Source organism: Sporothrix schenckii (genome assembly GCF_000961545.1).
Source record: "Sporothrix schenckii 1099-18 chromosome Unknown Cont44, whole genome shotgun sequence".
Lineage (NCBI taxonomy): Eukaryota > Fungi > Ascomycota > Sordariomycetes > Ophiostomatales > Ophiostomataceae > Sporothrix > Sporothrix schenckii.
Window position 1 is genome coordinate 2,793,687 of NW_015971145.1, and position 14,719 is coordinate 2,808,405.

Sequence of the window (14,719 nt, forward strand, 5' to 3'; positions counted from 1 at the left end):
TTGCTGTTGTTTCCTTCCCTAGCAAATGGCTTTTTGGATCACGAGCGTGCGTGGCGGTGTTGATCGGATGTGCTGCTGCCGCAATTGGTGTCCTGACATGGAAGTCCATGGATGGAACGAACTGAGGGAGGCATTCTGTCGCCCCCGGAGCCATTTTCTCGGCCCCCCTCTCATAAACGCACGAACCCCTGATAATCGTAGACAATTGTGTAAAGTTCGCGTCGTCCTCTTGCTTCCTCTCCACAAGGACCGACTCAACGAAGAGCACGAGGTGCTGGGCATCACGGATATTTCGTGGTTGATCCACAAATCGCTCGTTGCCGAATGCCCGTTATGATCTAGACGATCCGAGCATCACCAGAGCTGGTCTCTCATCCCATTCGAACAAGATGTCGACTAGCTGGCCGTTGCTGAGTCCGGTGAGGACGGCGCCCGCTAGCCAGGGCCAAGGTCAAAGACAGCCATCTCGACCGACAACAGCCGGCTCCCGACCGGCGACGATGACGACGGTTGCCACCTTTGGATCGGGAACGACCACGACCACCATTACAGCAGGAACACCTACGCGACCAAAACGGCTGTCCGGACCCGCCAAGGACGCCCGCGAGGACTACCACGACTTCATTGGGACGGTGGAGAAGTCGACGAAGCAGACCGTGTTCAGCGAGCAGCAGCGCAAGCGGCGGCGGGCGCAGCGTCTGCCTGTGGGCACGACGCGGCTGTTTGACCATGGGCGGATGCGGCTGATTCCGGTGGGTTCCAAAGGCGCCACAATCATACAATAATGCAATAATGCAATAATACCCTGTGGCCTTGCGGCCTTTCGCTGACATATCCAGTTCCCCTCGGCCAACCCCAAGGACCCGTTGAACCTGCCCGAGTGGCGCAAATGGGCGGCTATTTTGGTCATGAGCATGTGTACGTTCGGCCCCATACGACTCACCCGGCAAAATTCTATCTGTCGGTCGCTAACATGATAGTCGGTGCACTTGCTGTCGCTACCGAAACTGCTTCCGGCAATCTCCTCGAGCCCATTTTTGCTCTGCAGTATGCCGGCGTAAACCCGGTTGCGATCCGGAACGCCACCTTTACCTTGTCGACGACGTCCGCATCCTTGAACCTCACGACGATATTGGGCCCGCTCCTACCCCCCGATACCACACCCTTCTCAACAAGCCAGATCAACATGTTGACCACCGTCCCCATGCTGACAACGGCCGCGGCCAGCTATGTGCAGATTCCGCTGTCTGTCGCCGTTGGCCGTCGTCCGGTCCTCTTACTAGCATCGGCATGTGCCTGGATTGGCGCATTGTGGGCAGGGCTCAGCAGCAGCGGAAGCCAAGCTGCCACCGCGGCCACCATGTCCTCGGCGTTCCAACAGCATGTGGCCGCCCGCGCACTCGTCGGTCTCGGCGCCGGCACTGTCAACGCCTTGGTGCCGCTCGTCGCCGCACACGATCTCGTGTTTCTTCACCAGCGGCACCTCGTGTTGGCTGTCTCGTTTGCCATCCAGGCCCTGGTTACGGCCAGCCTATCGGCCGCCGCTCCCTTCCTGGCTGCGTTCTACGACTGGCGGTGGATGTATTATATTGTGGGCACGGCTGGGTTTCTGGCCTGGCTGGCCCTCGTTGCGCTTGTCCCCGAGACCCGCTGGACGCTGCGCACCAAGACGCAACTCTGCGGCGGTGGCTGCGGTGGCGACGGGGACCTCAGTGTGTACGCCGACGAGGACAACGACCGGCGGAAGCGCAACGCACGCCTCGACTACGAGGCCCACGGCGGCCGGACGCTGTGGACGGACACGGGAGTCTTTGTAGTATCGCCGTTTGCCGCGTGGCAGTGGTCGCGCGCGGGCAGCAGCGTGGTGGACCTGGTGCGGACGGCGCTGCTGCCGGCGGTCGTGTGGGTCGCCGTGGTGCAGGCGGTGCTGCTCGTGGCCTCTACGGCGGCCGCGGAGCTGGCGGCCACAATGTTGCTGGTGGCGGCGGCGGCGACCACGACCAAAGCCGACTCCTTTTCGCTCACAGGCCTGGTGCCGGGCGTCGCCCTGGGCGTGGCCGGCGTGTTGACCCTCGTTTTGGGTGCCGTGGGCGCCCGTTTCACGCTCGCCGTGACCCGTCACCTGCGTGCCCAGCAAAACCGCCGGCTGTCCGTGCTCACGCCCGCCGAGCGCCGTGCGCACAAAAAGGCGCGGCCGACGGTGCGCCGCGAGGCCGAGCACAACCTGCCCGTCGTCGTGCTCCCGCTGGCACTCGCCATTGCCGGCAGCTTTGTCGTCGGAGCCGTCTTGAACTATGCCAGCACGAGCACGGTGCTCCTGTTGCTGGGCCCGACGCTGCTGGCCCTCGCCATGGTCCTCGCGCTGGTGGGTGGCAGCGTCTTTTTGATGGAAAGCTACCCGGTCTGGGCCGGCCCGTGTTTGGCGCATGCCAACAGCTGGCGGTTTGTGGCAGCGTTCTTCCTGCAGGGCACGACGGCCTCGTTTGTTGCCCGGGAAGGCGCCTTGGAAGTATGGGCTGTGTATGCAGAGATCTTGATCGTGGCCAGCTTGGGGCTGCCGGCGCTGTTTTTCGGCGGTCGGTGGTTGCGGACATGGGCGGCCGGGACCGTCTCGGGCAGCAGCGAGGACACCAGCGCAGTAGGAGATGGCGGCAGACGGGCGACGACGATAGTATCGCCGTCGCCATCAGAGTCGTCCATGATGACGGGCTCGACGGTGTCGTCCACAACCGCGACGACGGCATCTGTCAGGCCAGATACAGTGCATTCGTCTGAATTCTTGGGTCCGCATCCCGGGACAGCGGTGGACGTGGGAAGAACGCGGCACCAGTCTCTAAGAGACGAGGGTACCATTACTGGGCGAGCACTCTAGCTGGTGAGGATGCTATTACAATGTACAGAAAATATACCCGGTCATAAACAAACATAATGTAGAAATGAGATGGTGGACAAAACGCCAAACGCCAATGCAGAAGTCTCATAAATGTCCATGCTGAAAACACAAAGTCAAAATACAAAACCAATATATACCGATATACCAACGACCCATAGATTCCTGTATGCCAAGTCCAGCCTATGCATACGGATTGTCACGTCTTGTCTCTATACTCGCCCTCCCGTATGCTCGCATGGTCGTCCCCGATCAGCATCCGGCCAGTCGTTCCAGAAGCCGAGCAATTGCGTTTCAGGCGCGCTGCCACAGAGTGTGCAGACTGGCAAAGGCGGCCACCTGGCCTGCCGGTGGTGTGCGCAGCGAGCCCGCCGTCACGTCGGCCGTCGTCACGGGCAGCACCACATCCGCCTCCGCCTCCGATCGGCGCCGCAGGTGCGCGCACAGCCACTGCGTGCGCTCGTGGAGGCACCGCTGGTAGGGGTCTCGCAGGGCCTCGTAGGCGCGGTTGATCTGCGCCATGGCGGACGCGTCGCCGCCCGGTTTGTCCGGATGGTGGGCTAACACGGCGCGGTGGTAGGCGGCGCGGATCTGGGGCTGTGTGAGTGGCTTGTCCGTGGCAAGGCCGAGCGTGGCAAAGGGCTGGCACTCGGTGAACGAGAAATACATGAAGAACTCACCCAACGAACGACGTGCCACGTGGAGGGCGTGCCGTAGACAATGATGAAAATGCCCAGCCAGAGGACACTGAGGCCCAGGATGGTGCGGGCCAGGGTGCCGTAGAGATACGGGTTGCCGGTGGCCACGAGGAGGTCCTGGATGGTCGGGCGAGTGGTGTCGCCGTTGTTGGTGTCATTGATGGCGACAATTGTGCTATTATCGACTTCGAGATCGTTGCTGTTGCTGTCCTTCTTGGTCTTGTTGACGTCGTCTTTGCGCGCACTGTTGTCTCCATCGCTTCCGTCGACGACACCGTCGGCTTCGCGGGACGACTTGCCGGCCAGCGTCTCGTCGTATGCTGCCCGCGCCTCTGGCGTGCTGATCAGGGCGTACCACCGCTCGACTTCCTGCAGCCCCGTCTTGGCGGCCGAGCCCATGGGCGTGTCCCAAACGCGATTGGCCGGATACCGCCGCACCTTGCGTCGGTAGGCCTTGCCGATCTCGTAGGCGCTGGCGCTGGGCGAGACCTCAAAAAAGGTGTAGGCTGTCTGGTCGAGATGGAAGGACATTGTGTGTGTGTGTGTATGTGTGTGTGCGAAATGGTGGACGTTCTGTTCTCTGTTGTTCTGTGTTGTAGATCAATGATCGGCGTATGTCTTGGTCCTACTCACAAGCGAAGAAGCGAACGGGATGGGGTGAACAGCGTTATATGTTACTTTGGCGCATTGTAAGAGGCTTTCATAGAATGTTGGTCCTATTTGCAGACATTCACTGCGCATTGTGATGTGAGAATGGCCTTTGTGGAGCTGGTGCCCCTGGATTGCCCCTGAAAGAAATCAAACAATAGGAGCCACCAACGTCAACAAAGACGCCACAAGCAAGGCGGACAACAAAGCCAACAGCCAACAAACAACACAAAGCAATGCTAACAATGGCTCTTTGTGCTGGATAGCCCGTTTTGGTCAATGTGTGCTATTTTGATTGACTATACTGTCGTACTCCTTGCTTCACGACTCGTTTCTCCTGGACGCCTTTCTTTCGGTCCTCGCGCATTCTCAGACTTGTGGTGATTAGATGCAAGGGGCCAACGGGCACAAACAGAGGCTTGTCGGGGAGATACCAGACAGGTTGCCGACGACGAGGCTCGTGGACAGTGGCTCATACATAGGCAACGGCAGTCACAGTCCGCCGCTGTTATGTCAACAATATTGAGTTGTCATTCGGAACAAGTGGCATTCTGGATGCCGGAGAGATTTTATGATCATTAAGTGTGCACTCATACAACCAACACAAAGCACACTGGAAACAGGAGAGAATAGAGTGGAGATTTGATGTTGCATACGACGTACAAAAAAACCCAAACAGCGGCGTACAAAAAAGTGAGAAACTGCTGACAAGAAAACGACGACAAAAACCAGCCTCGTTTGACGAGACAGCAGGTCAAACGAAGGTCCAAGTGACGGACGGCGGAGCATCATCTCCTCTATCAAAACAAACAAAAGAACAAAACAAACAATACCTTCAAACCACAAGACACAGTCCTCAGTCCATTACACGTCCTCATCCCCCTTTCCTTTCACTTTCTCCAGCCAGTCTCAACTCACTGGATACTTCCTTCTCGCGATTTCCTCGCTTTTTTCGATCTCCGCAAATTCCCCTCCTCCAGCCTCCCAATGTTCCTTGTCGTACATAACAAGCCAGTTTATAAGCCGCGCCAAACCAATGTAAAACAAACGCTTCCCGTCCCAACTGCCCACCACACTGAAGCAACCGAAGTAAAGCGTCCGTGAACCAACGTCGCAGCTGGTCAGACGACTACTTTGACGACGATGGTCCAGCAGGCGACGGGTCAACCTTTCCATTGCCTTTGTCCTTCTTCGCCTTGCCCTTCGTCTTGGCCTTGCCGTTGCGCTTGGCCCTTTTCTTACCTTGTTTTTTAGCGAGATCAGCAAACATGTCCTGGATTTCATTTCTGTGTTGGAGGTGGAAGCGCACGTACAGTGGAAGGAGGGTGCGGTACATGACGACGCCCATCTTCAGCTCACGCGTGAGACGGCCGAGCATGGCCAGATGCGCTGCGTCGAGCCGCGTCGGGCACGCATGGGCGTTGCCGTGGGCCACTTCCAAGAGGACATGCATCGCCCAGACGAGGTTTCTCTGGTTGGGGCCCGGATCGAGCATGCTGCCACTGTCCTCGAACAGGCTGCTGATGTCGAACGCAACACGACCGCGGACGGTCGTGGCCTCCTGCTCGTCACGGGGCAACCAGATGTGTTTGCCGCAGCAGAGATGCTCCCACGGCGCCTCGACGTAGGCAAAGAAGTCGGCCGGCCAGGGGAACGTGACGACGCCAGGCCCGTCGTATGTCTCGCGGATGACGGCGAGGGTCTCTGCGTCGCGCGCGGCCGCCTCGGCCTCGTGGCGAGCCGTCGCCTCCTTGGCCTCCAAGTAGACGTCGAGGGCTTCCTTGAAGTGCTGGGGCTCATCCTCCTCGGCACGGCCAAAGCGAGCGACCGAGTCCGAGTAGATGGTGTCCTCGATGCTGTCGTCAAAGAGGTCAAAGGCGCGGTCCACGACATTCATGTCGTTGTTGTTGCCGTCGTCGTTGTCATCGTTGTCACAGACACCCTCGCTATGATTGTCAACGACACTGTCCTCGACGACACCGCTCTGGCCTGCACCGCTGCTGCCAGCACCGCTGCTGCCAGCAGTCGCAGCGTCTCTGGCCACCGCCCCTAGCAGACGCATCGTGTCCTGTATGTGCTTCTCATTGACCGGGTCGCGGTAGTGCCCCAGGAACCGGCGCGCAAAAAGGTAGTCGCCGGGACGGACCTCTTCGATGCCCATGTCCGGCAGGACGGCTTCCTTGCAGCGCTTGACCACGTGCTGGAACTGCGCATCAAAGGGCAGCTCGATCATGTTGCAGCACATGAACGCGTGGAACAGGTGGCGCCACGTCTCGGAGCACATGGAGAGGACCGTGGAGTTCACCTGGAACGTATGGCGGATGCGGTCGGGCCCGTCCATGATGGTCAGGTGCACGTCGCCGAGCGGGTCGACCACCGTCGACCGCTTGCGCTTAAACGCGTACGGCCCGCCGTCCATGCCCTTGTGGAACCGGTCGCGCATGCGCAGGAGCTCGTTCTCCTCAATGATACCCGGTCCCGTCATCAGGTAGTACGCGGCATCTTCGTCCAAGGTCCGCATAGGATTGGTGTTCGTCTCTGGCAAGGGCGGGTGAAGGTGTTCGACGGCCGCATGCCGAACCAGGTTGGGAGCTGGCGGCGACGAGGCAGGAAACGGCCCGAATGTAGCGTGCGCACGTGGCGGCTCGCTCGGCTTGCCGGTCAGGGCTTGCTGGCCGGTCTGGCCTGCCTGGCCAGGCACAACAGGCACAGAAGACTCGACAGACGCAACAGTGTCGACGACAGGCACGATGGGCTGGACGGACTGGACGCGCTCGACGATCTGGACCGGGATGGGCTGCGGTGCGTGACGAAGCACGGGTGTCGCAGCAGAGGCGGGCCCAGCAGGCACGGCGGCCGAGGATCCGTTCGCATCCTGCTTGAGAATTGCCTCCAGCGTCTGCGCTGACCACTGTGCAAACGACTCTGCCAGGGCTTCTTTGCTCACACCCTGGAGGTTTGCCAAGTGCCGGGCCAGGTTGGAGGGTCCAGGGATGCCTTCGAGTGCATTATTGGCGGAGGCAGCGACAGAATGCGCGTGACCTTGGCCAAACAAGGCGCCAAAGGGAGGGAAAGCTCCAACAACGGGAGGACTGTTCTCTTTGCCCTTGCCCTTGCCTGTGTCGTTGGCCTTGTCTTTGCCGGTGGTGAGGTTGGTCTCGACGGACATTGGCTCAGCAGGATTGGGCTCCGCTGTGGCCTTTTGCTTTGCCTTCCCTTTGCCCTTGGACCGCTTGGGAGCAGCAGACACCTCTTGATTCTCGCCGATGGGGACGGCATCATTATTCACCGCTGATGCAGACGCAGACGCAGACGCAGATGCTTCATCGGCTCCAGGATTGGCCGTCGTGCCAGCCTTCTTGCGCGGCTTCGCAGCTCTGCGCTTTTTGCCTGGGGCAGGGGCATTACTGTTGCCTTGGTCGGGCACGTTGGTCACGTCGACTAGGTCGCCGCCGCCGTCCTCATTGGCTTCCGCCTTTGCCTTGGCCTTGGCCCGGCTCTTTCTCTTGCGCTTGGGCTTGGCCGTTGCCTCAGCAGGCTCGGCAACAAACGCCTTAGAAGACGCACCAGCAGGTGCCTCGGTATGTGCATCAGCAGCCGATGCCTCAGCAACGGAGGTTACAGCAACAGAGGCCGCAGCCGATGGACCAGGCACGGCCGGAGCATCGTCAGGGTTGACGACGTTGGCGGGCCCAGGTGCTTCAGACTGCCCGGCAGCTGTCTGCTTTGATACAAACACAATTGTAACGCGTTTTTGGGGCGTGTCGTCAGCATTGACCGGAGTAGAGTCCTTGTTGGGGTCCTTGCTAAGGTCCTTGTTGGAGTCCTTTTCGGGATTCATAACTGCTGCGTGCAATTTATAGTCCGACTATAAACGCCAAGTGGATCTTGTACAGTGTCACGGGTCTATGTGAGACCACAGTGCGGAAGTCTTGACACGGAGGCCTTGTTTACCTGCTGACGCTTATATTCGTCAGTATTGTGCTTGTAACATGGACCTAATTACATGCATTCAGAAATTTTCAGGAAACACTCACCAAGAGCAAATACACGAAGATCGAAGTGTCCGAACATAGCGAACGAATTTGACCTTGTGACACGCAAAGGCAGTTAGGAAGGGTATGTGGTTGAAGACAAATGTCGAGGTAAGGGTATGTGACGTTATAACAGTCTTGGGCCTGTTCATGGCAAACTTATGTTAGTGTCGGACGTATTGTTGTTTAGTTTTCTAAAGAAAAAGAATACAGGAAGCAGAATATTGCAAAAGCACGTAAAACAAAAAGTTAAAGAATTTGAGTAAAGAACAACTAATCAATGAAACAAAAGAAGAAGACGATATGCAAAACGATGTAAAATAAAAAGCCACAAGAAATGAAAGGAAAATGACGAAAAATAACTTACCGATACAAATCGAAGATGTATAGTACAAATTAGTGACAAGCAAACAAAGCTTGACGGGTAAGATCGAACAGATCGGATCCGGCAAACAGAAGCAAGTATAGACAGTAGATATGTCTAGGAGCTTAGATGGCTGCACAGATAGATCTTCTCTCGCGATGTTTTTGTGATGTGTGTGTTTTGTGAAGAAAAGGAAGGGACAAATAAAATTATAGGATACACAGGCCGTTTACGATGGTCGGCTGTGATATGGTCAGTTACGATGAAATACAAACAATGCGTCGGGAGCAGTGATACTTACCGGATCGTAGGCGATGACCTCGCGAGGAACAGCAGGATAACAACAAAACGACGAAAATGGAAAGAACGAGCAGGGGGGAAATTAACTCGACAACAATACAAAATGCTTCGTTATAGACAAAGGTAACTCAAGAGTTACGTGTCAAGATGCGGAACCTTAATGTACTGGTGCAAAGATCTGTCGAAAAGATCGGTCGAGAAAAGATCGAAGCGGAAATCAAGTTTTTTTGCGGTATTGTGTGTTTTAGGTGGCTGTGCAGCTGGCTACGTCAACAACAGAGAAGTTTGTTAGTTCGAGCGGTTATATTGAGTAGCTAGCGGATGAAAGAGGTACATACCAGATAAAATCAGGCTGAGAAAATCATTGAAAACAATTGCCGTGCCACAAAGTGTCAAGACGCGGTGGGAGGGTAGAAGAAACCAAGAAACTGCAACTTAGGTAGACAACAACTTGTGACACAAGAGAGTCTGAGGAATAGAAACTCGCTGTGTGTAGTCTTGACGATATTGCTACAAGGCTTCTCATTGTTATTCAAGTCAGTGGGTGCCATTTGCAACGTTTATATCACCAGAAACATGAAAAAAAGAACTTACCGACAGCAACAGATGGAGAAATCAAACAAGAAGAGAAAACGGTAGCATGAAATGAGAAAGGAAAAGAACAAATGACAACACGGACCGCACTGAATCTTCTGGCAAAAGAGCCTTGAAGAAGACAGCGACGCGTCGTGAAGGATGAATGTGGTTGCGGCGAAACAGCTCGTAAAAGCAAGTTTCACAGGATGATAAAACCTTACAGAGGAAACAATGAAAAATACGAATTTTGTAAATAGAAAAGTATCTGGTGATGAAGTGGAAAGTGTGGTGGTGGGTAGAGAAGAAGAAGAAGAAGAAGAAGAAGAAGAAGAGCGAGGAGGAGAGGAAGGAGAAAATTTTGGCAAGGGGTATATTTATCACAATTTTCTTTTGGAGGGGCAACCATCGGGGTGAAATGGACAGTTGTGCGTCATTAAAAGGAAAAAAGAAATAAAAAAAAATAAAAAAAAACATTGCAGAGTAGTGTAGTCCTTCGAAAGGAAGGAGCAAAACATGAATGGATAGTGTGGCTAGCAGCGTCTGCCTAGCTACTTCTCGACGCGTACGATGTCAATAATATCGGATGAAGATTGTGAGGGCAAGCGAGCCCTCGGTGCCAACGAGCATCTGTGCACTTTACAAAAGCGAGACGACAGCACTTGGTAGTAATAGCACCTGGTGATCTTATATGGTATATATATAGGCCACCCATAATATGAATGAGCATTATAGAATGATAGGACACATACAACGGGATGTCGCAGGGAAAACACACGATAGTAACAACAGTCACTTACAATCCATCCCCATATCCATTGCATACGGTAGCTAGAGTCTGATTATACTGCTCTTTTCTTCGTGTCCGTCTTGCACGTCTACAAGTCTGGCTACTGTCTGTTTCGCTGTCGATATCGTGCCGTATGGATTTTGTTTTGTTTTGTAACTGCTTTGGTGCTGGTCACACGTGGCTCCGCTCCCCACCAGTGCCCCTACAAACCCCTTTTCACCTTTTCCTCAGCTTCTGGTCAGCTTCCCATCACATCCGTCTCACCTTCCTCTCAGATTGGCGGCAACATTCCATAGAGCCACGCGCTAAACTTGGTAAAAATAGCAATACCACCTTGAGGACTGCATCTATTTACACAGTCAACATATGACGACAGCCAACAAAGTACAAGACATTGCTCAGGAAAAAACAGGAAAACTACATGAAATTATAGGGCGTACACAGCTTTACAAATCGTCGACGGTGGCACGGACAGACAGCGAGCAAGGTGAGCCTCGTGCTTTGCTGTTGTCACATATTCGCACCTCAGGTAGTTCGAGTGGACCAACTGTCGAGAGGCTGTTATACCCGCCGAAAAACATACTATACAGCTCATCAGGAGCTGCTTCAAAATCACTGTCACGGCTGTGTCAATGGATTTGTTATCAAGTAGAGCAGATGAATAATGCTGATAATGATTGCCTAAGAATCTGGGAAAGGAATCTTTTGTCTATGTTTCGCATTACAAACATAAGGTCATATTGCCCATGTCTGCCACCGACAGCGTACCGTCAAGGCCCAAAAACACATGGTAAACGTGCTACATAGAATAAGGAGGATCATTACCACGAAGCGGCGGAATGCGGTACGTCAAAAACTTGGGCAGCGCTTTGAGCGGTACCTGTGCAGCGCCGACCTTGCCGTCCTCGAAATAGAAAGTCGAGAGCAGCGTCCCGAGAAGGACTGCGTCCTGCACCAGCGCCATCTGGCCGGTGAGCTGCACCTTGACGGCGGCGTCGGGGATGCCCGCGAACAGCGTGCCCCAAAAGCTTCGCTCGGCCGTCTCAAACTCGGGCGGCATCCAGAATTCGCCGCCCGTGTACTCACCTGCGAGCGTGTGCACGCGTCCGAAGCCGATGCCCAGCGGCAGCGGGTGGGACAGCTCCCAGTCGATCAGCGCGGTCACCTCAAAGGTCTCTGCGTCGATGAGCACATTGACGTCGTTGAGGTCGTAGTGCGCGATCCACAGCGGCAGCTGTTCGAGCGTGCGGAGCTTCTGGTCGAGGTATTCTTGGCACAGTATCCGGTAGGGGTTGATCTCCTCGAGGGGCGAGGCGACGATGGCCTCGAGATGCGGGCGGACGTGCTGAGCGATGGCGTCCGCGCTGCTGCTACCCGCTACGAACCCGCGCGCAAAGACCTGCCCCAGCGAACGGTTGACGGCAATGCGCGCCTCTGCGCCCTTCCCGGCGACGCCTCGGTGCCATATCGTGCCGGGCATGCGGTCCAACGCATAGGCCCAGACGCCCTCGCCCTCGAGCTCCGGGTCCTCGAGGGTGCGGACCCAGGGCACGAGCGCGTCGCCCAGGATCTCTCGAGCCACCTGGAACGAGCTGAAATCCAGCAACTCGGTGCGGAACTGGATGACCACCTCACTCTTGTCCGCCAGCGTCGCAAACAACGTTCGGCTGAACATGCCCTGCATGGGAGGGTTGTCAAGGCGCTTGGCGGCGCTTTGGAGGCAGGACACGGCAAGCTTTTTGGCCCATTTCGCACGCTTGGCTGCCGTGTTGACCAGCTTGGGCAGGTCGCTGTCTGAGGTGATTTCTGGCATGGCGCGAAAGAGAATGGAAAGAAAGGGACGATCAAAGGGCAGCAGATTGCGTTATTGCTAGCATGTCGTCCTAGAAGCCCAGATGGTGCGACTCAGTTTCTGTTTTGTTTTGATTGTCGGCTGTCTTTTTTCTTGTGCCGCATGGCCCAATACACCCAACAGGCATCACAAAATACGGAAAGGTGAGTGGGGTTCCCAGTCGCTATTGGAGGCTGGCATCTTGCCTCGCCTTCGAGTACGCGGGCGTGTGCAACCGCCGCACCACCACACCGCCTTTTGGATTTGTTGTTCTCAGAGAGGCGGGAGAGAGGCCGACACACCCGACAAACTATTCATGCACGAAAGTTGTTAACCAGACCGCACGAGTTAGGCAGCCGCGCAACGGCACACCGATGCGTATGACGGAGCGAATCACCGTCCCAGAATAAGACGCGTATGATGTGACAGCGGCTGCATATCGCCGCTTGTCAGCAATGCACCCCTGTGATGGCCAATCGAACCGCAGCAGAAGCCTGCAGTTCTGTGTGCCATCATGAGCCAGTGTTGGTTCATAGCCGAATGGTTATACGTAATGGGAGACCGTTACGGTTATCGGAGACGACAATAATGTCTCTTCTAAACGGGTTATTGAACTGATGGTGAACGGCGACCTACCAGCCGCCGTGGGCAGAGGGGCCAGTCTACTCCGGTGCGGCGCTGTAGTGACTCGCGGCGCAATTTGCTTGTTTACGCGGCAGTGGATATGACGGAGTCTATACAGGTATGGAGGGAAGGCGGTGCATCTTATGTACTTTTTTATACGTGTTTATTGTATCAATAGGAAGAACTACTTGGGACTTTTGGAGTGTATTGTGTGCCTTTAAATGAAGCAACGAGACACGGTATAGGTCACAAAGCCAATGCTGTATTTGGACCATCAACCGGCAATAAACCGAATGAAAGTAAATACTCTAGTTTTCAAGGAAGGAGCCGTGAAGGTGCTCAAGCCCCTACTACACGTCTTTGATAATCCGAATGCGTCCTGTATATGTGTTTCCGCAACGGCCAGCATCTGTTTTGACAGTCTGGCCCCGAAATACAATACACAATAACCTGACGAGACATGTTTGATATGGAAAGACTATGAGAGGAGAACATCGAAAGCATCGAATCCGCGAATGGATTTCAATAGCAGTACAGCAGCGTCGATCATGTATTGATATGTTTTTATTGATGCTATGGACGATCTTAAAGTTGGCTGCAGCAGCTGTAAGCTACTGAAGCATTTTACTTCCCGGTCATGCCATGCACCAGCCACGTAGGTATAGCTGCCGCCGTGAGTACTTTCTTCCTCCATACCGTTTCGATATTTTCCTCGGAATGGCAGATAGCAGTGACACATCTATGGCAGCACAGGTAGCGAAAAGCTATGTATACATAGACTGCTGGTGGAGGCAGTATGCGTCAGGCAACGCCGTGATCAGGTCGCCTGGACGCAAAACGTAGACTTGATCGGTCATGGCAATCAAGAGAGTGATGTGGATAAGATGGCAAGACAAATGGTTGACACAAGGAGCAAGCACAGGACCATGCTAATTTGGGCCTGGTCCTGTGCTCAATCTGGATAGCCACAATGTCGTGATCATGGGATAACACTTGGTTTGCGCCAAGCTCAACACCTGGACAGTCCGGCGTAGCTGCACGGCCAAAAGGAGTGTCCGTGATGTGCCGGCCGTGTCGGATTGTACATCACGCTGCGATGTATGTATGCGACAATACATAGCCAGCGTTAGCCAGAGATATGTGTGCCTCCAAGGGGAATCTCTTGTGTCTGTCCGACACAGGAAAACCGGTCGGGTGGGCTCGGTCAGATGAGTATCAACTGAGGATGGACGTTGTGACCGAGGACACACTCGACAGTGCAGTATATTTGCCAGCTCGGCCCGGGTCTTGAAGTCGATTGTTGATCGTGCTGTGGCTTGATGGCCAGTACTGGACCCGGGCGAGCACTTTGCCAACGACGTTCGCGTATCCTGCATGGCTACTTTTGTTAGTGGATGAGTGACATTGTCGAGCAAAAGTGTGAAAAGAACTTACAATACCAAACAATATTTGCCAGGTACACGGTTGGGAGGAGGCCCGTGAAGCCCGCCTACCCGGCAGCCCAGTACGCGGTGAGGATCTTCGGCGTCTTGTCAGGTTAGGCGTGTTGGTGGGTGAGGAAGAACTTGTCGACGAACTTTCGTGCGGGATTATTGCAAAGAAAACAGCCTTTGATACACGCGTTGTGGGGCTTCCAAAACAAAAGCATTGCGAGTGTGGCCAAGCTCTCCGAAGACGCACACCGCACGACAAGTCAACCATGCACGCTCTGCTGCACGTATGTAGACCCTCGCCTTTCCTGACAGCCTTGCAAGCGTCTATTGCACCCAGTGGCACGGTGTGTTTCTGTGCAAGTCCTCGACAGGCAGGTCAACCCAGACGAGCGGGAGATTGTACGGAGTACGTGCAACTCAAGCCGTTGCTATGCTGTATCTTCTGCGGGGCGCACCTTCGCCTGGCCTAACCTTGCCGCCTGCCATATGTGAAAATCAAACTGGGCGCCTGTCGTGAGGGCTGCATATATGTTG

At 55.0% G+C, this 14,719-nt stretch overlaps 5 protein-coding genes across 5 annotated transcripts; 2 read left to right on the plus strand and 3 right to left on the minus strand.

Annotated features, from left to right (window-relative positions):
- Positions 1-389: 389 nt before the first annotated feature.
- SPSK_10025 (uncharacterized protein) lies at positions 390-785 on the plus strand (the record flags this gene model as incomplete). The annotated part of the gene is made up of 1 exon (XM_016736587.1): positions 390-785. One exon carries the CDS (start codon positions 390-392, stop codon positions 783-785), a length of 396 nt encoding a protein of 131 aa, XP_016587619.1.
- A 188-nt stretch (positions 786-973) lies between these two features.
- On the plus strand, positions 974-2,872 carry SPSK_08860 (uncharacterized protein; the record flags this gene model as incomplete). Its single annotated transcript, XM_016735446.1, has 1 exon — positions 974-2,872. One exon carries the CDS (start codon positions 974-976, stop codon positions 2,870-2,872), a length of 1,899 nt encoding a protein of 632 aa, XP_016587620.1.
- Positions 2,873-3,184: 312 nt separating this feature from the next.
- On the minus strand, positions 3,185-4,119 carry SPSK_09622 (uncharacterized protein; the record flags this gene model as incomplete). The annotated part of the gene is made up of 2 exons (XM_016736194.1): positions 3,185-3,532; positions 3,571-4,119. The coding sequence occupies 2 exons, from the start codon at positions 4,117-4,119 to the stop codon at positions 3,185-3,187; spliced, it is 897 nt and encodes a 298-aa protein (XP_016587621.1).
- Positions 4,120-5,365: 1,246 nt separating this feature from the next.
- SPSK_08524 (uncharacterized protein) lies at positions 5,366-8,077 on the minus strand (the record flags this gene model as incomplete). The annotated part of the gene is made up of 1 exon (XM_016735117.1): positions 5,366-8,077. One exon carries the CDS (start codon positions 8,075-8,077, stop codon positions 5,366-5,368), a length of 2,712 nt encoding a protein of 903 aa, XP_016587622.1.
- Positions 8,078-11,096: 3,019 nt separating this feature from the next.
- Positions 11,097-12,110, minus strand: SPSK_09546 (uncharacterized protein; the record flags this gene model as incomplete). The annotated part of the gene is made up of 1 exon (XM_016736118.1): positions 11,097-12,110. One exon carries the CDS (start codon positions 12,108-12,110, stop codon positions 11,097-11,099), a length of 1,014 nt encoding a protein of 337 aa, XP_016587623.1.
- Positions 12,111-14,719: the final 2,609 nt, after the last annotated feature.